Consider the following 25,745-nt stretch of genomic DNA (forward strand, 5'->3'; position numbering starts at 1 on the left):
GCCTACAAGATGCTTGTCAGCTTGTCCACCCAAGTACCCTTTGCTCTAACGATCCACTTCTCTAACCCTTTAAGAATGTCTTAGTTGGTGACCTCGACAAGATTATTGGTCTGAGAATGGGCCATCGAGCTGAACCTTAGGTGAATCTTGTAAGATTGTTGGAACTACTTGAACCTCATATTGTTGAATTGAATCTGCTCTTCCATACAAATCCCTCAACCTACTTTTTGATGATTGACACTAACGACTCAACTTCCACCCATTTCGTGAAATAATCCACTCTCACAATAAGAATCCTTCGTGGCCCAAGGCTAGTAGAAAGAATTTGAGGAAGTCTATACCCTAATGGGCGAAAGACCATTCATAGTCGATCAAGCTCAAAGGGAACCTCTATTGTATCCTAAGTAATGTCGGCAATAGAACCCTACCAAAACACTTCAAAGGCAAGGGTTAGTCCACCAAATATGCTTTCCAACCACTATTTGAGCACAAGTTTGACCAACACTATAAAAACATCTCTTAGCCTCTCATGTTCATAGTCTTCAATTGGATGCTTGCCATGCCTTGCCATTACTCCAAGTTATCGCAATGCCTTGCCATTACTAATCAATTACTACTACACACCATGTGACTTAGGAAGCATATTTCCCAATCAATTTGTAGAATAGGTATGCAAACGGTACCATACACATGCAGACTTCTTACAGCAAAATAATCGAGTCCAAGGACTTTGTGATCCTAAAGGACTTCCATCCACTTAGCAAATCAACACTTCAGTTATCCAACCTTATGAAAGATTAATCGTAAAAATGCATACTCTTGGTGACATCAAAGCATACAAAAATATTCAGCGAGATTACAACAGCAAAGGATCCACAACCGACCCTCATTTACTTCGACCTTTACTACGATAAAAGAAACTTGTGGGCCCTACCAGACCTTGAACCTGTCAAGGATCATCAACCCAACACAAGCAGATGGGAACAAAATGTTTCTTTCTTTGACCCACTTCGACCTAAAGTGGACTACAAAAAATCATAAAATGTTCGAAGATTTACTTGGAGCTCATCCAATATATAAGATGAGATCCAACACAAGTGGGACTACAAAGATTCTCTCTTCACAACAAACCAGCCTCGATGAGATTCCTCCTCCTCAAGGTCTCATCAACAAGCTTGAAAGTTTTCTTTACAAGTTTCTGATCCAAGGCAGTTGTCCTGTAAATCTTGAAGGCCCGGTCAACACAGTCTGGTTTGCTGTTTTGAAAGTATAGTTCCTCAAATTTCTTCTTCACAAATCTTTCAATAATAACAGATACAAAACAAGATTAGTATGCTTAACAAGAAAATAGAACTATAATAACAGAAGTTGCATATATGAATGCCGTAAGCTAATTGCACTTTGTTTCCTACACAATGGCCAAAGTAATTTATGCCCCACCTCTAAAACTTTTATTTTTCCTTTTTTCTTTTAATTTTTTAATCAATTATTGTGTCCACATTCTCATACTTGGTGCTTTCTTTTCATAATCCAACTCTCCACATATGCCCCACTTCATGTCCTCGTAAAAGCATACCCTCTTCAAAAATCTTTAATTATTCATGAGTTTCTACTAGCTGCATGTTTCTCCAAACTTCATAGCAAAATTAATTGTCCGAATAACAAATTATTTGTTTAACCATGAATTCTATTATTGGATAAATCTGTTACTTAAATGACAACTTTTTCTAATTTCTATGACGATATCTGACCTCCAGGGTTAGTTTTATTAATCTGAAAAAAAGTAAATATACACTTCTGTCATGTTCTTATTGAAATTTATCAATTCAGAGAATATTTCTTACCAATCCAATTAAATATTAAGTGGCATGGGTAATAATAGCTAGTAGTAGCAGCCCAGCTTGTGTATCCAAGAACTTTATTTTGATTGGCCTTTTTTGCAATATTAAGACTGATAACTTGGACACATCAGAATACTCTACACTTAACAGCATCATATTATGGTGCCCATGAACATTGCATTCAAGTGTTTGCACTGTCAAGATTGTTATTATACAGAGCAAAATTTAATGAACAAAGCATTGGTCCAACTAATACTCCATTGTGGTTGTGAATATCTAGCTAAAATAATTTCAATGTTTTCAAAGTTATTTTATCACATTGTATAGAAAAAGCAATATAATCTGTTTTCTGTACAAATTAATATGACAGTATTAAACCACACCTAGAGACCGTTGTGACACATCCACGAGTTCAATATATATCATATTGTTCAATTATAAGACAGTATTTTCTATTATTCTAAGGCTTCTTATAAACTTTGCTTTAACAAATCACAATCTGATAATTCTGTACTGTAAATTTCATTTGTTTTTAGATAGTCTTCTCCTACATGTCCCCATATCTTGATCTTGTTTCCTTGCTAAATTAGAGATCTTGATATTCACATAACACTGTTCATGTGAGAAAATGCAGATAGGGGCTCTCGGGCTTTCCCGAGTCCTGTCCTAGGAGAGGTTGACTCAATGGAGTTGGGAAGAAGTGGTATCTGACTCCACAGCAGCAGCAGAAGCAGGCTTCTGCTGTTCTCTTGTCATCCTCTTCCCCCAAACCTTCATGTTCAATGGTCACCTAATTACCATCAGGTGCATTCTGCCATGAATTTCAACATGGGCATATGCATCAACCAGGGGAATTTGGGGCTTGGATATGCTTATCCTAGTAAAATTGAACAACCCAAAAGACTTCATAATCTGGATATATAATCAGATCAGGATTATATAACATCACAAATACTCAAACTTGAATGACACAGTCCTTAACATAATAATAGACAACACATATTGTGTTATTCTGCTTCTTGATAACCAGCCTGATACCATTGTGAAGTGAACTAGTCAGCTCAAATTCAATAGATCACCTCAGTTTCCGACGTTCCAATGAGTAAAACAGAAGCAAGACATTTTTGAAGCCGAAGTTAAAGGTAAAAAGTATTGAACTCAACAACTAAGAATCCTTTTATGGCTAAATCTTAAACAAGAGAATATGCTTGACACCACCAGAATATGTTAGATTCTAAAAAAATAATATTATAATCCTTAATCAGTTCTCAGTTGGTACACACCTTTTTGATTTACAAATCCCAACCTAGACAATGTTAATAGCACCTAAGAAACACCCTTTACATCAGTAGCTGTAACTCAGTTTCTTCTCTCTCTTGTATAAGAATTTTATATGGTGCAAAATATTGCAACTACACATGAGAAGAACATACATGTTTTCAAGCTTTTCATCAAATGAAAAAGAATCTTATAATCCTTAATCAGTTTTCAATTTACAAATCTCGACCGACACAATGTTAACAGAATCTAAGAAACACCTTTTACATCATTTGGCTGTAACACAATTTCTTCTCTCTTGTATATGGTGCAAAATATGGCGAGTACTCATGAGTCGTGAGAAAACCCAACATATAACAACAACAATAACAACAAGCCGTGATGTTTCAATTTTTTGGGATCAGCTACATGAAACTTTCCCGTCATGGAGTTCCGTGAAAAGCAAAATCTCTCAACTCATTTCATTTAAGGACAATATCAATCAAGGCTGTACCTAATTGTTCACAAGTAGAGACATTCATGTTCTATTTTTCTTAGTAACTCCATACATCCACCATAACATTTTTATCACAGCTATACATATTTTCTATCAACACTCCTAATCATTGTAGCCCTCAAACTCCACATGGTACCAATGTTATCCCCTTCTAAGTTCCACAACTCATTCTTCTCCATAATATTTTCAGAAAGCTTTACATTATTCTAAGTTCCACCGTCTATTTCTAATAAAGCTACTATTTTTTTTCTCACTCTAGTTCTTTTAAAGATATACCTAAAGACCATAAATGTTTGTTGATTCATTCCACTTTCACCAAATACAACTCTAAAATTCCTTCACATGTCTCTACCTACCATTTTTATTGAGAAAATAGTATCTAACATAATTAGAAATGCTTCATCTATTTTCCTGACAAGAATATAAATAATTATGAGGTCACAATCAGGGTTCTGAATACCGGTCTGTATCGGCATATCAAGCTTTGCTCGGTATGGTACGTACTAGTATGTATGGTCAGTATGCCAGGGCGTACCGACAGTACACCCTAAAACCTTCAAAATACCTCCACCTACCACGCCAGGACGTACCGACCGATACGCCTCAGTAACGGTCAAAATCTAGGGTGGTACCGATCCGTACATCTCGGTATCGATTGGTATGCCTCGATACCAATCAAAACACTGGTACCGTCCGATAGAGGGCGGTTCGCATACCAATATCCTCTCGGACTGGTATGTACCACCCGTATCGGGTAGTACACATCAAAATTGAGAACCCTGGTCATAATATATAAAAAAATCTGAAATATTATCACCCTACTCATTCCTCTTCCATATCCAAGCCCTTATGTTCTCCTGAAGTTCACCTTGCAAACTCCTCTAATGACCATCCAAATCTTTCAATGGTACGTTTTTTTAGTAAGAGGTGAATAGTTTCATCTAAATTTTCTTAGAATTCTCTTTTGATTTAATTTTCTGGTCCAATTTAAGAAGCATAAACATTTATAACATTCAAAACCTCCTTATAAAACTTTTAATCCTATAATTTTACCCTTAATTTTCTTCAACTCAACAACATTGCCCATGAGATTCTAATCTTCAATAATGCATATACCATTTCTATATTTAAATGTCATGGTATACCAAATTTTATATCTAGTAATATCAACTTCTATAGGCCTTTCCTACAACTTAGTCTCCTGTATGTTAATTTTTCTTTTAATTGTCATATCTACGGTTTCTAATAATTTTCTTAAAAGTGTTTCTCTACTCCATGTTGTGAGCCTAATCCTGTTTTAGACTATCTTTTATACCTATCAAGGATTGAAATTTTGTCCTGTACCAAAGTTTCGAGATTCCCTCGATACGGTACGGTACTGTATATCGAGCGGTATATTTCGGTATACCGCTTGGTATATATATATATATATATATATGAGTGAAAAAAAAGAGGGGCGATTGCCTCGTTGCCCTTTTTGGTGCATGGGGAGAAGAAACCCCGATTTCTTCTCCCCGCGCGAGCAGAAAAACGAGGCGACGTCACCTCTTTTCCGCCCGCATAGGGAGGTGGGGAGAAAAAACCGTTTCATTCTCCCCGCACAAAAAAGGGCAACGAGGCGACGCCGAAGCCTCATCTCCTCAGACAAGGGAGAGTGGCACCGGATCTCCAGGTTCTTTTCTTCTTCTCCCTCTTCTTTCTTCTCTCTCGACTAATACCACTCGGTAGCGGGCAGTGACGCCCGATTTAGGATGGTAATGGGGCGAAAACAGTCCCAATCAACGGTACCACCCGGTAGCGATCGGTCTGCGTACCAATCTGCTAGCAGACCAATACGTACCACCCGGTACAGACAGTATTATTCGAAATTAAAATCCTTGAAACCTACATTGGTTTAAAATAATTCAAGAACAATGGCCTGTTTTGCATCAGATACAAGTAGCACTTCATAGGAGTAGATAACAAAGTTGACACTGAGGCTGTCCTTGTTTACAAGAAAACTCCACACGATAAAGTCACCACCCATAGCCATCTTCAACTCATCAAGGCATATGAGTCATAGGGCTAATGAAGAGGTTGGAATGAAAAGAAGCTAGAGAACTTTTTGTTTGGCATGGAGCTGTATTTTCAAGAAACAAAGCCAACTCAAATACTAAGGTGTTAACAACAACCATGTACCTCTTTGGAGATGTCAAATTGTGGTGGAAATTTAGTACGAGGACATTGCCACATGGCCACTCTATAATCAACACTTGTGCGGACTAAGAGGGAAGTCCGAGGACAACTTCCTATTGGCGAAGGTTGAAGGGGAATTGCCCTAAGAAGCAAACACTGTTATGATGGCATTTTTTTCAAAAGACCAACTCTACTAAAGGTGAAAACGACTTGGAGTCAAGCAATGATGATGAGTCATCGCAAAGACCTCACATCGAAGCAATGTGTTTGCTGCAACCATTATAAGATCAAGAGGAGCAGTCTAAACTGCAGTCTAGGCTGAATCAAAAGTAAATGAAGGATCATAACAGTTTGATGTATGTGGAGGCTTTATAAGAAGATGAATCGTGCAATTGATAGAAAATGAGGCCACATAACGTCATTGTGAATCAAGCCATGTGGACATTAGATTATATGGTGTTGCAACAGGATGTTTTATTAAGCTATGACAGCAATTTTTTTCCTTGCCATGGACTGAAAACTGACATGGACATGAATGTAATTATCAAATTAAAACGTCAACCATATAAGGGTGAAACTTCTAGGTGACAAAAGGGGGAAACCCTCCAATATCATAACTAGGAGGTAGGAATTGAGTGTTAAGCCAAGTATTTTTGCTCTTGTGAAAAGTTTTTGATAGACAATTGTCCTTTCCCTGCTATTGAGATCCTTGTAAAACTGCTTTCATTAATCACAACAAAATCTCTGTGTCTCCCCTATGTCCAACAACTTGTGTGCAAGTGTGAATAGCCAAGGAACCATGCCCTTGTATGCATTCAATTTGGATTACTTCTTTTGTGCAGGTGTGTGATGAAGTGTTACACAGATTTGTGAAGCAATGATAACCCTATGAATCACATAACTTCTAGATGACAACCTAGTCCTACAATCCATACAATCAAGATCCATGCTCATGAGTCTTGGCACAGTTAAGAACCAACATAAATTCCTAATAAATATGTAGTTTGAATTTTGAAAATGATAAGCCTCAAAATACAAATTAAAAATTGTATATATTAATAGTATCAAAAAGATTCTGCAATAACGCATCACTTGACATTGTTTAAAACAATCACTCGCAAGCATGATTTAACTTTTGATATGGTATCAGCTAGTAGAGTAACAGTGCTAGTGGCAGAATTCGCTTACTCATATGCATGTTCCACCTCTTGCTTCCCAGATCCCATGGGCTGATAATCCTTAAACCACTCACATACATTCAAGGGGACCTGCAAAAGTAAGCATATCAGAAGATAACCAAGTAACAATACCTAATTGATCTGTCAGAAGAAGGAAATTCTTACTCTATGAACCTTCTTTTCAAAGATATCAAACTTATTCAGAAACAGCATAAATGATGACTTCTGCTCAAGGTAGATAATTATTTAGAAAGAAACAATCCAAGTCAACTCTACAACATTCAAAAACAAGATTATCAAAAAGCTTCATGTAGACCTCAAAGCAGGATTGTTTTAGGACCCACTCAAATAGTTCTTTGGTCTCCATCATCCGATTTTTTGTGTCATCCTCAAAAAGCATTTGATCGTACCTGCAAGAGATTATAAATTTTCATATGCACTTGGTTTGCGTTTCTGCATTTAAACAAAAAGCATGACAACCAAAGCACTCAAAGGTGTGCAAAGTTAACAAGTACCAAGATGGCAAGATCTAACAATGATGACATGCCAAACTCATGAAAGGCAGCAAGTCATAGTGTAAATTATTCAAAGCAGAAGAGTGGCAATTATAACTGTGCACAGGAATTCCAGCATAGACATTTTCATGAAAAGAACATGGAGAAACAAATAATGAGCGTTCACAGCACGATGCAATAACAAAACTTTTTTTAGTTTGAATGTATGTGAGCAATTTTGGCCATTTTTGCTGAAGTAATAACAACACAAGAAATATCAACCAAACTAGACCAGAAGGATAAGGTTGGCTCTGAGCTTGCGTTGGTGGACATTTCCATTGCTAGTGGCAATAAGGATTCCAATTCTATTAATATTGAGAATTTCTGCTGCTATGGGTCATTTAAGTACATGGAGACAAAAATATTTTAATGTAATAGAAAGAATGCATGGAGGTTTGGTTTGTTGATGTTATTCCATAAAAAAAAGCTTGATGTTACAATGGGAATATAAGACCATAAAGACTTGGGTGTTATACAACAGATGTTCTACAACAATCATATATGAAATGTATAAGATAGATAATAATCATCCATATAATTAGCAAACATTTGTATACAGAATGTTAAAGTCAGCAGTCCAAATTACACACATAATGCTACTTTTTTGACATATCTTGAAGCATTATAAAGATGATAAAGTTGTTCTACAAACATACATTAATATAAATGCAATCTAAATACACTGAAGCACCTGACACGTTGGGAAGTTCATCAAAGATTTTGAGATTAAGTCTAGAGTCTCTAGACTGATCATAAAGATGATCAATTAGCATGCAAAAGCCTTAATTTTACTATTTTCTGTTATTCTCATAGTGATTTTTCTAATTTTCGTCAGGCTTCCAGAAACCATGAATTGGACCGGTTGAACTTGGTTCAAATCTCTATAAATTTAGGTTTAATTTGGGTCAACTTTTGTTTAGCTCAGGTGCCATTTCAAGTCAGTCTTGAGTTTAAATGTATGTTTATCTTGAGTCTTTGAGTCAAATTTAGTTATTAGTTTGAATGCCTTATTTGAGTTGGGTACTAGAAGTTTAAGTAACAGTGACTGCTGGATCTGAGCCAGGATGAAAAAGATGAAATGTTGTGCTAGGCAACTAACAGTCAATATGAAATTGTCAGAACTTGAAATCTTAAACAAAGCTCAATGGTGGGAAGAGTTGCATGTAACTGACCCCAAATAGTTGAGACATTATGCTTGTTGTGTTGTATCCAAGACTAGTAGGTTTCTAGTAGGTGTATTGCCTTCTAGAGTTTTCATCTGATAAAGATTTTTATTGGGATTGCCATATACCATCTGAAGTTTGAACTTGGAAGAAGAATTTGGAACAATTATATTCTAAAATAAAATATCAGATGACAATCTTGTCTTGCTATCAGATGCCCATTTACAGTCATTTGAATCAGATGTGCAGGGAAAAAAATCAGCAAGTAAAAAGATAGCAGACTCTAGATTGCTAAGAAATTCAAAGTGAGATCAAAGTGAAAAAAATTCTAGACAAATAGCCAGCTTCTGTACAGATCTCTACTGTATCAGCCTTGATATAACAAAAGAAAAAGAAATTTTCAACAGTGAGATAAATAAGGAACAGATTAAGATCACAAAAGAAATTATGCATTTTTCCATACCATATACCTTCTGTAAATAGGTATCTTTAAAATCTATAAAAGGAGTCTAATAAACATATCATAATATAGTGAACCTTGATTATCTTTTTCCTTGCTTAAGAATTTCATCTGGCTTCTAGCATCCATCGTTCGTAACGTGATCTTCTATCAATATCACCCTTCAATCACTTAATGATTTAATAGTCATGATTATCCTCCACTTAAGATATTTGTTCAGCTTCTAACTCCCAACTTCACTATGATCTTCTACCTTCCTCATATTTTCTCTCTTTATAATGTTGTGCTTACATCAATTTGGTATCATAGTCATACTTGCATCAGTTGGGTATCAAAAGTCATGATCAAGTAGTACAAAGGCATCATATTGGCATATTCGTGAATGTATCGGTGTCAAAGTCCAACACAAACATGATATGGACATGGCAAGCATTTAAGTGTCCAAGCTTCATACGGTATGAGTTATACCTAGGAACAAAGTTAGAACCATCCAAACCTCATGCTTATCTTAATGATTTATCTTCTTAGCATTTAGTTTTGTCATTCTTGCAAATCCCTTCCATGCAAACCTCATTAACTGCTTCATGCTCCTCTTTGTTGTCCTTGTTTCTTCACTCAATTGTTACAGTATTTGCAGCAGAAAATTGCAGTAACCTACTGCTGCCTAGTTTATATATGTTTCAACTTTAATTTCTATCCAAGCACCAACATAATGTGCTGCATAAATTCCAGCAGGCCATTTAGACTTGTTTCCATGTGTTGCACTACCCACATGCTAAATATTATAACATCAATTTTCAAATCCACATCAATTGTTTTTTGGACATTTTCTTAAATCAACTGAGATTTGCTAATATACAGATCTGAACTGTAAACTTCAAAATGAGATTACCAACAGCCTAATCTCCAACAGAATTCTTCTCCCACCTTCTATCCTGCATCAGTCATATCAGAGTTCTTGTCTGGTATTTTGGCCTATATCACAATCTAACATCCTTTTATGATAAGTCATATCAGAGGACATGATTTCATGTTGCAACATAAATCCTAGATAACATGGATGTTAAGTAAAAAGTGGTGCCCCACAATTAAGATAAAGGGTTTTACAGTGAGCAGGAACCATATATCTTTAAGGAAAATAAAAAAAACACATTTTTGAAGAATTTGGAGTACACCAGAAAATCGTAACCTTACTCGCTAATTGCAGCACAGAAAATCACAGAAGTGACACCTTCAAATAGATGGATCCATTTTCTTCTCTCATTTCTCTGGCCTCCTACATCATAAAGCCTGTAAACTTCACCACTTTTTCTGCTCTCACCTACGGGACTGCAGAATAAAAGACAGGAGTAAGATGTCACTTGCACAATATTTAACATTATAGAAAACAAGCATAAAATTTTTCTAGTGTGTGTCCTTTTAATCAGGTTTGACCATATAAAAACGAGTTGCCTTGAATGACCATAGCAACAATAAGCAATTGGATTGATATGACAGAAGAATAGAATCCTTCAGTCAGAAAAGTAAAAGAGACCAAGGGAAGATGATCTGTGGCTATCTGTGCTATGCTTTAATATAGAACTGTCCTACCATGATCCTTCCCCTATCTAGTATTGGAAACAACAAAACATACTTCAGTCCTCAAACCAACTAAACACACATGCTACTGGTTCAATTTTCTGCACTTTATAAAAGAATATTATTTCTAGTTTGTGCTACAATGACATACAGAATAACAATTCAGTAGCCAAAATGTTGTCACTTAACTTTGGACACTTTTCAATTAAAAAAGGCTGGTATAAATGGATAAAAAGTTAATTTATTGCTCCAATAACGAGTTCATGTTAGATGTCATTTCATAGCCATCTAAATTACATAATCACAATTCCAAATCTGAGAATAAGGTTTTTCAATGGATTGAACAACAAGACCCTACTATTTAAAGGCACAAACTGACTCAAAACTTGACTCACCCTAAACTCATCCAAATGCCAACTGAACTTAGTTTTACAAGTTGATTTAAACAATAAGGTTGACTTATTTCACAATACAGATTATACAAGAAAGATATGGAAATAGACAAATGCGCACAAAAATAGCAAACCAATTGTGGATTCAAGTTGGGTTTTCATTTTTGATATTGAAAGAAAAATGTGTGCAACACTTTGGGCACAAATACCAGACCAAGATTGAATATGACATTTATCAAAGTAAAGTTCAATATCCTCCTCATGCATTAACATCACCAAGTCTGACCAGACTAAAAGAAGAGTGACAAAGATAATCAACTAATAAAGATGAATCTCAAAGAAAGCAGTTAGATAAAGGTGACCTGAATTGGATCTCTACAACACCAGTAGTTCGTACTCTGGCATGAAGAACATCTTCCTGCAGTGTTAAGAGCTGATATCATAAGAGAACCGAAAAGTTCGGGCAAATATAGAGTATACAGTTCAAAAGTTCATTGAAACTTTTGTGGCACAGATACATCTAAAACCAAACTTACTCTTCAAGAACACTAAGAAAAGACAAAATTAGTTGGTTATCAAGGATGAAAGCTAAAACAAGGTCTAAAAAATAAAAGGAACAAACAGAAATCCAAAAAAATGAACTCATAAATGATGATCATCAAATATGATTTTCTCATCATAAAACATAATCGAAGTGAGTTGCAACCATCTCCAAGTCCTTATTCAACACTACATGTTATAATTTCCCATAAGTAACTACAATATGTGGAATAGACATCATTTTTCCATTGTTCCTGATAATCCTGAAGTTCTGCCAGTACTTGCCACATAGGTTCAATACAGAAATGAATTAACTTTTGTACAACTTAGAACATCACAAAAAATTAAAACTAGTTTCTAGGTTAATTCCCTTCAGATCACCAAACTTGAATTACGAGAGTAAAGAATCAAACAACTTTAAATTGCTCTTTACCCATTACTTCAAAATACAAAACTTGCTTTCACCTCACTCCCAGTAGTCAAATTGGATAGTAGGCAAAGAAAAAAACGAAAAATAAAATATTGTCAATTTAGAGTTATAATGTGTCTGTACTAGAAGATTGACCTTATATTTAAAAAAATGCTTGAACAGTTTCAGCAATGTTAATTGAAGCATAGAAAGAGTCTCGTTTCCATGAAGCACAATGGAGTGGGTAAAAGAAAGAAATGGTTCAAAATATTACCTTTGTTGGAATATAATTTACTTCAGAAAATCGTTCTAGATTCTCCATAAAATACTGAGCACAATCTGGGACTTGTAATATGTTCCCATGAGAATAAGTTTCCTGCAAGTGATTTCAACCATCAAAGATGCACCAAAGGACCACGATAAATGAGAATCTTAGAAATTCATTAGTCATAAAAATATCAACCTGAATAGCAGTGTCATTCCATAAAGTCACAATCTCTTTTGCAATTTCTTTAGTAAGGCAAGGAGAGTCCATCCTGCTTCCAATTTCTGACAATTTTTCACCAATCTCCTGACATCAAAAGGAGCACATTATCACATATAAATGCTACTATCAGTGTATAAGCTTGATAATCAAGAAATTAATTAACTAGATCTGTTGTCCATGTTCAGAGCACAGCAAAGAGAAAAATATAACTATGGAAGCTATATTTGGCATCTTTGTGGGAAAATCAACAAAACATACACAAAAATAAAAAGGCTTAGAGTTTCAAAGTAAAGGCCATGTGCCTATCTCATATAGAATTTTCATTTTATTAGCTCAAAGAAGGCACAAAAATGACAACGAATAACAATAAAGCCTCAAGTCCCAACTATACGATATACATGTAAGTAAGCATATCCATCTCAGAGCTTATTACAATAAATCTTTAAAATCTGAATTCATGGCACAGAAAAGTTAGCATATTGTTAAAATTATATAGAATCAAAACTTCTATGAAATGTCCTGATTGACTAACAACAACTACTTAGTCTATGTTATACATCATAAAAAGTAAAGTTAGATTACAAGTTAAAGATCCAAAATAAACTATAAGAATGTGTTTCCAAGTATAAGCTCCTTACACAAGGCTTCACAAGTAGCAAAAACTGAAATAATTAATTATGCAGAATACATTCCTATTTCTATAAATTCAATGTTAAAGACACTAGCAAAAGAAGGCATAAGCAAACCTTATTATCGGCGCGTACGACATACTTCAAAGAATTTGGCTCATTTTCTGCCAATTCTTTTGATCCGTCGTACAATATCTGTTTAAAGCCAACCAATTTAGAGCATGGAATAATACATATAATCATGCAACAGAAATTTGAGTCCAAAACTTATATAAGGCCAAACTCTTCACTCTTCACATAAGAGAAAAAAACAAACACACCCTTTATAGTAGTGCGTACTTTAATTGTCTGATACACGTTAGCATGGATAACTGATGTATAACTTCTTAGCTCCGCCTCATCAAACCCAGTTTGGAAGAGAAGCCTTATCTGTATAACAATCAAGCCCAAGAAACATATGTCTCACTGCAACTCAGCGAAAAGAAAGAAGAAATTTGTAATCCGACCTGCTTAAAAATTGTAGACTTTCCTGACTCTCCAGCACCTTTAGTTTAAAAAGAGAAACAAAATTAAAAACAAGACGAAAAGAATATAACATACTGTTAAGAGGTAAAAGTTAATGTGCAGAGAAAAAAGGAAATGTTATTTTGGGCAGAGAAAAAAAATAAAAGATGATAAAACTTAAGTTGGTTTCATTTAACTTCTCTGATCCAATTATATACCAACAGCTGCTGCTTTCAAATGGCAAAAAGCTGTAGGAAATGGAAATGAACTTGAAGTCATCGAATTAAAAAAAAAATCCCAATTTAACAGCTAGAATAAGCTAACCAGTTAAGAACACGGTAAAAATTAAAGTATCACAAAGGTCTGCAGTCTGCACAATCAACCAACCTTCACGATCCCCAACTTATCAACGGATTGCCGAGGGTTGGCTAGAGTCAGTCAGAAATTGGTTTCAGTTCACTGATCCAACCAGTATGGCAGACAAAAAATCCGGATCTTTTGATTCAAGGAGATCGGGCAGGATTGATCTCAATCCTTAATTGAGTTAATTCTATGACAGAGCATGAAGATATTGCAACCTCACAAACCTGGGTGCCAAGGTAACCTAAGAACTAAGACAAGCTAGGAAAATCTCCAAAGAAGGGATAGGCAAAGATGCTGTGTCTCCTGGTGCTTTACATGAAGCGATTAGAAGGAAGATTACGATGATTAAACTTAAGAAAAAGGACTTTAGATTTATCAAATAGGAGATGCAACCCAAAGCATTTAATATATTGGAACATTGAAAAAAGACAGAAATATATAATCTTATCCCATATAACTGCGCCAATTTTGAACAGCATAGTTGATTAACATGGTATCTATCACTGGCAACACAAATCCAACGCAGGTTATCAATTATTTTTATTAGCACAATGCATAAAACAAGAAGGTAACAGGTTGCCTAAATTGTGCTTCAAGAGCTGAATGTATAAAGTACGAGATTCCAACATTCAGTCCATCAAGACACTCTTTCATCAGCTCTGATGAACTTTAATCAGAATGAAATTCTACAAATAGGCAACAGGTATAGGTATCATAGTAATGTGTCAGTTACCTTGTAAATGACCATGTTGTATTAAGCATAAATTTCTCAACATGAATAGGCTGAAGAATCTATAACCTAATATTTATGTCCGATTAAAGGATCATACCACCTGATCCCATATTGGGAATCTTTAGATACTTCACATCTACCAGTCTCATTTGACACTGTAATTATTCAAAGAAAATTATGATCTTTAATCAAAAAAGAAATTTGACCTTAGAAGTACAAGCTTTATATCTCAACGGTCTAGATAGATCAATGTACCACATATCAAAATAATGTCACATTGATAACTCATTAGGTTTATAGGATATGGATGACATGTTTTCGAAGCCTGATCCTCTTAACATATATCTTCTGAACATCTATGATCCCTAATGAAACAGACTATACACAAAAGTTTAATTTACCTTCATAAAGCCAGCCCAGGGCATAACAAGGGCCGAATCAGTCATAAAACTGCCCGTCCAACCATCAAAAGAGTCTAAATAATGGTCAACCCACTTGGGGCAGCCTGCTGCCAAACATGGCAAACTACTGCAATATTTTACAGCTCCAAATTTACATTAGTTTAACATATTTCAGTTTGTGGCAGCTCAATTGTCTTATTCTAACAGCAGTCCAGCTTGAAGAGTAATCCTATGCAATTTAGCAGAAAGGAACCAAAAGCTGCTCAACTGATCCAGCCTTAAAAGGGAGTCAATATCTCAACACTAGGAAAAATAAAGGAGTAAAAGAGACATTTAGGCTAACTGCTCCTCAGCTAGGAAAGAAAGTCTTACATAACCATCATCCCTATGCCTTTCCTATGAGAATTAGGAAAGGTAATACAAGCTGCCTAGCCTGATATATTTTTCTATTCTTTTAGTGATTTTAATTGAGTTTTCAGTGTATTTTTAATGGCCATTTTAAGAAGTCATTAAAATCCTATTATAAGGTAAAGTTGTACTATCGAATAATACAAGACAAGAATTAAAATTTTGATTTGATAATTGGTACCACAGTTTGTTGTCAACTGAACTGTCACAATATTGAGCCATATCATGTCTTGGGATGTTAGGGGTCAATATTATATGGGAGGGGAGCCATGGAGAAGCAAGGATTCCCACATTACATTGATGAGCAGAACAATCAAAATTGTGCAAAGCAATGGATAAGAGGGAGGCATTGACAAGGCTACAACCCAAAAGGAGAGGTACAAATGCCGTGGATCAGGCGTTGGCGCTGGTAGTGGCTGTACCATCAGCAATTAATGGTGGTGGAAGCCAACAAATTCAATTTGGCCTGGTTTCATTTGTAATGATTTATAGATGTAGACCACCCTCTTTCTAACTGATTGATCCCATTTTTTTCTTTTCTTAAGATGTCGGTGTGGATTCTTTTTTTTCTTCTTTTAGAAAGACTCCAACCAAACCAGACTTCAGGACTCGATTTTTTTCTCTTTAACAAGGAACCAAGTCGGATGCTTTTAGGGCTCGTGAGGAATCACGAGCCCCCTCTTTGCACTATAGTGCGGTTGTCGTTGTGCATACTTCCTCTCCACATTGTTGCTCACCTCATCTCTAGTATTTCTCTTCACCTCTTCTTCTTCGACTCCTCTTCCTCCACCACCTTCTCCTTCTCCTTCCTCCTTTTTCCTTATTCGTTCTTCCTTCTCCCTTTTTCTTCCTTCCTCCTCCCTACGTCTCCCTTTTTCTTCCTTCCTCCTCCCTACTTCTCCCTTCTTTCTCCTTTTTATTGATTGGAGCTCTCTTCTTGTAATTATTTTCATCTTAAGCTCATGATTTCATTTTTAGCATTAGTTGTTGATTTACAAATTTTTCCTCATCTAATTTCTTGACAAGATGAAGTCGGATCTATGTGCATCTAGCATGGATTTATCTGATTCTATGTCGGATATCCTCATATTGATATATATTTACGTAAACCCAGTAAAGATCCATATGGTTTCAACCAATATACCTCCGGGATTTAACTGAGAACCATGCAGATTTAAACTTGATCTCTAGTCTAGAATTGTATAGATCTATCCACATTTGTCTTCGACGCTAACACTAAAGAGACGATTAATATAGGGAAGACAATTGCAAAGTAGTTCAGTTCCAATCGCATCCCTCCAGGTGTAACTCAAGACCATTAATACTGAGCCATAGTGTTCACCATATGAAAGTATGATCCCAAGTTACAATCTATTACTTCTTATGATAAGAAGTACCCCGATAAATAAGTTGAGAAATCCAAAACTAAAATCACAAATTTCCTATATATTATACTAGAATCTTTTTCGTATATCAATCAATATTTAATCAAATTCCCGATATGTGAGACAATCAAGGTTTGATGGAGACTTGGTCATTGAGATTGCAAAACATCAATGACATGAAAATTCATGTAGCTGACCCTAAATGGTTGTTGCAAATGGTCAAGATTAGCCCAAACGATTAATGCAAATCAGGTGTTTTCTTCTGTTTTCTATTCAAAAACACAGTATGTTTCAGGTAATTTGCTAGAGACTATCATATTTTTCTGCATTATGAAATCTTATTTCTCAACTATTACCTGGGACCATATTAGTACACAAATAATGTGTCACAGGTAAACTGAAATAATTACAATTAGTAAAGGTCTGGTATCGGTAAAAGTCTACCAGCTGATAGAACTCATTTTTGTGTCATTGCTGATGCATGCAATAAGAATAAGGACATGAACCACAACTGAAAAGACAAAAGATCACAACCAACACTTAGATCTTGTGTTGCCATTTACTTAGTTCAATTGTCAATGGGGAATTAATGGCATTATATTATGTATTAAGATATTCATATATATTGTTAATCATACCAAGAAGCAAAAGCTTATGGATATGTTGTTCAGCCTTTGTTTCTTCAGCAATCTGGCTATCAATTTTTGCAGCCTGAAATAAGCAAAGTAGAGAAGAAACAAATTGAGAACATAACCTCCATGACATAAATTGATATTACAGCAAGCTATTGGAGGTTAAGATTTCCATCAGACTTAATTGTTGAATATAAGAAGTAGATGGGAAATTACTTGTTTGTTCTCATCAGAATCAACCTCATTCAATGGTTGTTGTCTACTGCAGAATGAGCCCATGCTTTCTACTACAAAGTAAAGCATGGAAATCATACTATAAGCACCACATCAAGTTTCTCGAATGAACTTTGAAAGGATAGCCTCATTCTGAGGTCAAATGAGCTGCAAATAGACAATTGTTAGAATGTGCCAACATATTAAAAACGGCGAAGCTAAAGAGTAACGTGGTGAATTATTAATTAAAAGGTCAACTTTAAAGAACATATACTGCTTATCAATCTGGGCATGAAAATTAATGATGTGGGAAGTTCAATAGGATACCCTTTTTAAAAAGTGCACCAAGTTATTAGAACATAGTGTGTTTATGAGGTAACTAATCGTGTCATATATTCATAGATTGCTCAACATAAACTGTCGTCCACAAGTAGTTCCATTAGTTAAAGTGTTGTCAAAACCAATAAGAGATAAAAGCACCAAAGTTCTCAAAAGGGGACACATCAAAAGGAGACACATCAAAAGTCCTATGATTGCTCAACATAATCATAGGAGACACATCAAAAGGGGTTCAAACTCGTTCTTTTCTTAAAAAATTTTGTGCCAACACCGCTTTTCTCTCCCAAACTGAACCTAAATACATTGACGAGACCTTGAAAGATGATTCATGGGTTACTGCAATACAAGAAGAGTTGAACCAATTGGAGAGAAATAAGGTATGAAAGCTTATTTCATGCCCAAATGACCATTTAGTTATTGGTACTAAATGAGTCTTTAGAAACAAGTAGATGAATTTGGTATCGTGGTTAGAAACAAGGCTAGATTAGTGGCCAAGGGTTTCAATCAAAAAGAAAGTATCGATTATGAAAAAATCTTCACTCTTGTGGCATGATTAGAAGTCATAAGGATGCTCTTTGCCTATGCTAGTAGTAATAATTTTAAGTTATTTCAAATGATTATTAAAAGTGCTTTTCTTAATGGCTTTATTTCTGAAGAAGTTTATATTTAATAACCTCCCGGATTTGAGAATTATAATTTTCCTAATCATGTGTTCAAATTGACTAAAACTCTCTATGGATTAAAACAAGTCCCAAGGGCTTGGTATAAGAGACTTAGTTCCTTTCTTATTCAAAATAATTTCTCTAAAGACAAGATCGATACCACATTATTTATTAAAAAATTTAAAAATAATTTTCTTATTATTCATATTTATGTTGATAATATTCCGAAACATCCTTACCCAAGGAATGGAAGTATGTAGATTGTCATTCTAATAATTTTTTCATAGAAACTATTATAAAATTTTACATTTTGAATATAATTTTGTCATGATACTCTTATCTACTTTAGATAACAGTTATTATTTCGATTATAGAATATATTATTTTTATTTTTAAGATATATTTATAATAAGTAAATAAATATTAATTGACTTAGTTATTCATAAATATGCATATGTTAGATTTTATCCAATACTTTTTTAAAAAAAATAATTTGGTCAGCTAACTAGAAATATTATATAATACTTATGTTCACTATGAAATATTTAGATTTTTATTTTACTAAAAAAAATTATTTCATGCATCTTATAATTTTTTTTAATATTGTTTATTCATGCTGAGGACCTAGGCGGACTTCAGTGAAGCGAGGCACTAGGCAATATAAAAATTACAAAAAATATATAATTAAGGATAAATACAATCATTAAAATAAAAAATACACAAGAGGGGTGACTGAAAGCAGAGGAAGGCATAGGACGAGATCAGCTGAGAATAGGGAAAGGCAGGGGAATTGGGGGAGACAGAGGAGACCGGTTGGGGACTGAGAGCAGGGGAATTGGGTGAGGGGGACGAGGTGGTTGCCGGGTATCGCCAGGAGGAGGAGGAGAGCGAGAGGGAAAAAGAGGGAGAGGGAGGGGGCGAGAAGGTGGCTACGGCGAGAGAGAGAGAGAGAGAGAGAGAGAGAGTACCGCCGGAGACTGGGGGGAATGCCGGAAGGGCGATAAAGAGAAAGAGAGAAAGGGAGGAGGAGGTGGGGCGTTGGGAGGTAAAGATCCAGCAGAGAGAGAGAAAGAGAGAACGGGGCCCTGAACCACCCCCGGAACAGAGAGAAGGCGGCAGAACCGTTGGGAGAGACAGGAAGATAGCGAGGGCGTCAAAAGAAAGGGACGTACCGCCGTCCGCGAGAAGGGAGGCACCGCCGGAGATAAGGCCACCTCGCGCACGAATGCCGGTCGTCGATCGTCGGCCGCCTTGCACGCGATCGGGAGGAGGAGGAGGAGGAAAACTGGGAAGATTAGGGTTTCCTGCCAAGACGGCGCCGAGCGGCGGGTGGGGGTGAGGGGGAGGGGGAGGGAGGGTTATGTTTTCATTAGATTTGATCAAATCAGGTGGCTCGAACCAATGATATGATCAAATCATTGACCGATCTGATCACACCAATTGACTCGAATCGGGATCTGATCAAATCTAAAAAACCGATCAGATGCACCGTTCTTATTCGTATATCGTTTATACGAATATGTTTGTAGCCATTTATTATTCAGCAATTCATTTATGGGTTCGGTTAATCTCTACGAATGCATCCCAATCCGACAAAAGAAGAACAGAGCCAATCATCATCTTTGTGAACTGTAGCAGTCCACCCAACTTCATTGTTGGGAAAATTGCCTAATTTTCAAGAACAACCTTATTTTTAGCATTATACTCTATCTTGACATTGATATTCTATAATTTCCTACATATATGGAAAAATTGACATAGAAATATTTCATAATCTCTATATCCATATGATTTCAGGCCATAAGGAATAAAAGTTACAATAAGAAAACACTTTCAAATGAGTTTTTTCTTAGAATAATATTGAATTAATCATTAAAAACTCATGAGACCAAACCTGAAAAGGATGAGAAATGATACATCTAACAATTATGATCCCCGCACTTCTCCCAAAAAGGGACATTCGAAGTGGTGCTGAGTACCATCAGTAAACCATTCTGCAATACAAGCATAGAAAATTTGTAGCAGGAAAGAAATAAATGGCAACAGTTGTTGTATACTGCCATTAAAACAGCTGAGATTGTTCCAAATCACCTCATTGTCAGAAGCACACCTTAAATTACATGCCGATTCAAAAGAAAATTCACCTGATTTGTGGAGAATGCAAGAGCTTCACAAAGAACCTTCAGAATAGAGATTAACATTGTAGAACGAGGATGACTCACAATTCAATCACCATCTTTACAAACACCAAACACCTGAGCCAGAGGTTTGGAGGAAATACATATTCAATTCAATCACTCATAACCAAATCACCATTCATTCCGACACAAATGTGAAGATACAAAATTTTTTGTCATCTCAATCACCCGTAACCAAATCACTACTCATTCCACACAAATGTGAAGATACAAAATGTTTTGGCATCCTGGCAACTTCCACTTCCTCATATCTTTTGCTATTGCTGTTGTACCAAGTTTCTCAAGCTAATTGATTTAAATTTCAAGCTCAGAAACGTGTCAGTCTGCTGATGCTTCTTTCCAAACTGCATTTGCATGTAGAGGAAAGTGCAAGCTTCCTCAGATAATATGTGTGCAACAGCGTGGTGCACAGAACAATGTCATTGATATGCTAACATGAGTACCCATGGCCATAGAAATAAGTGCCCATCTCACTAATCCATGCCTCATACCTAACCAAGCATCATGAGCTATACCGTTCATGTATAAAAGTCCAGGAACATAATAAATATATTGACGATTAAGCGAAACAGTGCATAGAAATGTTTGACACAACTTTTGTACACTTTGGTTTCCCCATAAGAAACTTACATACAATCAGAAATCTCGATTATGATAAACATGACTAAACTAGGATTACAAAGAGGAACAACAATGCTAAATTTTGGTTAATTTTTTAACAAAGAAAAATTCTAGAAACAAGGCCTCTGTTTGAAGACAAGCTTTGACATCGTAACTGAAACAAAATAAACATGTCTAACAAGTGAAATTTCTATATCAAGATGCAATGCAAGAAGGTTCTTTGAGTGTAAATCAAATAAGGAGTGTAAATCAATAAATCACACAGCACTGAACCAATCCACAGAATGAGCTATAATAAAATCAAGTGGATCATCAGCAAGTTGCTAGAGTGGAAGTTATCTATATAATTTGAGTCAACTAATATGAAAATTATTCTGCTGCAATTTGGGTTGATGATCTTGGGGGGGGGGGGGGGGGGGGGGACTAGAAGCAGTCACTTTTGCTACTAAATGATGCAGCATGTGGAGAAAAAGATCACCTAATCACGCTGACAGTAAATGAATCTTTCAAACTACTTGCTAATCCTACATGAGCCAACCAGAAAAGAGTAATGGCACGAGTACTGTTTAATTCTGTTGACAAACCTTGTGCCACATCATAAATTGAATGGTCAAGCAGCCAAAAAAAAAGTTCATGTCTAGTAAGGCTTACAGGAAGAAATAATCCCTTGTTTCCACTTAAGTTACTACAAATCCTGTAGCCAACCTACAAACAGTATTGCTTATAGATCCTCGTCACAGTCATCCATGAGTACAACTAAATTATTAGTGTGAGGGTCTAACAGAAACTGTGTGATTCAAACAATTGAAGCAACCTGTAATATGTACATATATATGATTTCCAAATAGTTATGCATAATTGTGCCTTTGTACATTATTTTAGACTTAAATGACAAACCATAAACTTCTGCTATTTAGATAATCCATTTAATTCAAGAGTTAATTTAGTACAAACTGGTTCTTCAGCTAGGTCACAGTCATTCTTATTTGCTCTCAAAAAGTATAACTGTTGGGATTCTGGAGCCTCCAATCATTGAAAAGGACAATTGTTCCTTTTCCACTTTTCAATTGATAAGTAGATAACAAAAAATAGGCAATTGCCGGAAAATTTAAAATTTTTCAAGCTTTCCAAAACACCAACTACTTGGTCTTACAAAAAATCTAAACTCAGAATAATTAAAAAGCACCATATCCAACACCATCTTCTTTAGCTTCTGAGTTGCCACCAATGTTTTCACTGACGTTAAACAAGCTCTAGAATTCCATTATTTTCTCAGCTTGAACAACCCAATTTGAAAAAGCAACATGCTACTTTGTGGAAACTGAAAGGTTTAGAGAATGTATACAGGAAACCTAAATATTAGGAGACCTGTTGCTGCTGCTGCTTACAGAGTATCACAGCAATTCATTTCACTCAGACCTAGTAAAGTTATATATAGTGACACCAAATTATCTTTGCATTAAGAGAAGCATTTTGAGTGAAAGAATTGACTTACCAATTTTAGGTCTGTTACAATGACTCACTGCCACAAGTTTCACTAAACTGCATCCTGTCTGATCCATGAAACAAATATATTTGAATGTACTCAGAAAGACTGAGAGCAGCTGTTTCCTTTCTCACTTGTTATTCAAAATGATCCAATTCCAGTGACAAAGGAACTAACATACTAGTTATTGGTGTGGTCAAAAACATGGGTGCTGTGTTGGAAGCGTCTGTACTTAGCAATTCAATTCAAGGCTCAGAACAAAGCAACTAAAACAACAATCACCAGCTGTTTAATCAAATCAGTTCTTATCAAAAAGCAAAAATCTAAGCAGGTAGAACAAAGAGCAGATTTTATATCAGAATTTTATTTAAGTCAGGCTACATTTTAAAATAAGTACAATATGATAATTAAATCCGACAGATGATTAAGCTATACATATCATGTCCCTTGCATATAAATGCTGGTTACACCGTGCTTAGCATGCGAAAATATTATCCTGCCTCCAACCAACAAAAGGTACATAATTCATATAGCAGGTGATCCTCACTTTTACAGGATTTTTGCTACACCTCAAGAATTGAAGTACATGGTCAGCCAGTAAAAGTGAATCAGTTTGCGGGCATACTTCAGCAGTTATAGGAAATAAGACCTACAGATAGTACCTTCCTAACTACAAAAGGCAACATGCAAAACTAAAAAAGACAACACTCTCTACTAACACAAACAGTTAAAAAAGAGGACAATATCTTACTATAACATCACTAACTCCATTGGATCTCTTACCTGCTCCGCCTCCATCCTTCGACCACTAGAATCCAGTGGGTCTCTAGACCATCTGATATCCAGTTCCAGTTCCTTCTGCCTCACCTGTAATATCATGCACTCGTTCTCCAATCTCAATCTGTCATTCTCCAGCCTCAACCTCTCAAGCTCCCAATCCTTCTTGGTCCGGAACCTCTGCCACTTGAAGTGTCGCTTCTCCAGTTCCAATGCCTCAGCCTCAACATCCACCCTCTCTTCTTCGAGCTGCAATGCACGTCTTTTAAACCACTCCCACTGCTCCCATGGTGACTTTGTTGTGTCCCGAAGTACTCCATCTATCTCAACCCTGAAGCTCTCATAGCCCTTTTTCCCCAGTTCATAGCTCCACTCATCATGATCCCCAATGTCATTGCCCTCATCCTCGTCTTCCTCTTCATCCTCCATAAGACTACTGGGAGGGGCGAGTTTTGGGACTGGACAGACCTGCAAATTGACATCATGGCAATTCAGCATCTTCTGCCCATTGTGATAGGCGCACATCTCCCGGTAAAAAAGGTGCTTCGAGCTCAAGATCTTCCTCACATCGTCCTTAGCCTTTGGAGAGATGTGGTGCATCGAATCCAGAAGGAGGGGGTTCTCGACAACTTGACAGGTCGTCCCTCGTCCAAGGATCTCATTCAGACGCTTGTATCTCTTGTTGAGATCATTGAACTTGTCTTCGCACTGCTGGGGCGAGACATAGCAACCTTTCTCGAGCATCAACCTCGACACAGTCTTCCACTTGCCCTTCTTCTGGAGCGTGGCCCCGTGCTTCCTTTTTGCTGCTGACGACCCGTCAAAGGTTTCCAGAGCACCGTCATCATGATCCCCAACATATGCCACCACCGAGATCAGCAGCCGCACAATCTCGTCAGTCCACTTCATACGCTGCCAAGGCAAGCGTTTTTTGCTCCCGCCGGCTTCGGAAGCGGGCAAGGAGTGGGACTCATGGTCATTCTCGTCGCCAGCGGGAGCCGGGAAGTGGTCCTCGTCGTCGCTAGTGGCGGTGGTCCCAGAGGAGGGGGCGAAGAGCGAGCCTATCTGGTGGTCAGGGTCCAGGCCGGCGGTTGACGGCGCAGCGGCGGCGATCGAGCGGAAGTGGGGGTGGAGCTGATTGACGGAGGAGTCGAACCCGGCAACAGATCCTGGGAGCAAGGGACCGCCCAAAATCGGATTATTCATGCCCGCCCGCCTCCCGATCGGAGCCAAAAAAAAAACCCTAGATATCCCAAGATTCGAATAATTCGGTGATGCAGCAATCGCTTAGCATAGGTAAAATGGATCAAACAGAAACGGAATGCGAGGGTTTGTACAAAGAGATGGACTTTTGAGATGAAAACGGGCGAAAAGTGAGAGTTTTGGGGAACAACTCAGGGGTGGGTTGGAGATAAAAATGGCGTCTTTAACAGATTGAGCTGCTTTTACTCGGTTACATGAACACATTAGTGGCACACTTCTGATAGCAGTACACCTTTCCGCATACTTTTGATAGCACCGCATAGATATCATCGGATTATATATATATATATATATATATCAAACGGACGATCGTTAAACTTCAAAGCATAGATTGATTATAGTCTTTGGAGCGAGCAACGTAGTTAGGGAATTAGGAAATATGACGAGGTATTGATAACAATAGAAGGCAAGTGAGATATTAAAGAAGATAAAAGATACATGAGAGTGTTTCTTCTCTATAAATAAATGACTCATCTTACTAAGGATTAATTACTAATTATTCTTATAATTAGATCTCATTAATATTTCGATCCCTATATTTAAAAATTTTATATCAAAATATTTATAATTATAAAAATAA

The 25,745-nt window shown here is 36.5% G+C and overlaps 2 protein-coding genes across 2 annotated transcripts; both read right to left on the bottom strand.

Annotated features, from left to right (window-relative positions):
• Positions 1-797: 797 nt before the first annotated feature.
• On the bottom strand, positions 798-20,186 carry LOC103999203 (guanine nucleotide-binding protein alpha-2 subunit). Its single transcript, XM_009420877.3, has 14 exons — positions 19,993-20,186; positions 17,823-17,987; positions 17,613-17,685; positions 13,687-13,724; positions 13,520-13,609; positions 13,298-13,375; positions 12,528-12,635; positions 12,339-12,440; positions 11,478-11,533; positions 10,340-10,474; positions 7,285-7,378; positions 7,134-7,193; positions 6,979-7,058; positions 798-1,298 (listed from the first exon to the last, which is right to left on the bottom strand). The coding sequence occupies exons 2-14, from the start codon at positions 17,916-17,918 to the stop codon at positions 1,121-1,123; spliced, it is 1,188 nt and encodes a 395-aa protein (XP_009419152.2). The 5' UTR covers positions 17,919-17,987; positions 19,993-20,186; the 3' UTR covers positions 798-1,120.
• An 802-nt stretch (positions 20,187-20,988) lies between these two features.
• Positions 20,989-25,363, bottom strand: LOC135623729 (uncharacterized). The gene has a single exon (XM_065126987.1). The coding sequence runs from the start codon at positions 25,106-25,108 to the stop codon at positions 23,876-23,878; it is 1,233 nt and encodes a 410-aa protein (XP_064983059.1). The 5' UTR covers positions 25,109-25,363; the 3' UTR covers positions 20,989-23,875.
• Positions 25,364-25,745: the final 382 nt, after the last annotated feature.

Source organism: Musa acuminata, chromosome BXJ2-9, assembly GCF_036884655.1.
Source record: "Musa acuminata AAA Group cultivar baxijiao chromosome BXJ2-9, Cavendish_Baxijiao_AAA, whole genome shotgun sequence".
NCBI classification, from domain to species: Eukaryota; Viridiplantae; Streptophyta; class Magnoliopsida; order Zingiberales; family Musaceae; genus Musa; species Musa acuminata.

Bases quoted from the DNA above. Each gene is read 5' to 3' on its own strand.
- LOC135623729 (XM_065126987.1), bottom strand. From the start codon at position 25,108: ATGAATAATCCGATTTTGGGCGGTCCCTTGCTCCCAGGATCTGTTGCC.
- LOC103999203 (XM_009420877.3), bottom strand. From the start codon at position 17,918: ATGATTTCCATGCTTTACTTTGTAGTAGAAAGCATGGGCTCATTCTGC. The intron at 17,686-17,822 runs GTAATTTCCCAT...TGCTTATTTCAG, and splicing joins ATTCTGATGAGAACAAACAA to GCTGCAAAAATTGATAGCCA. The intron at 13,725-17,612 runs GTATGATTAACA...TTTAAACTAAAG, and splicing joins CCATAAGCTTTTGCTTCTTG to GTGCTGGAGAGTCAGGAAAG.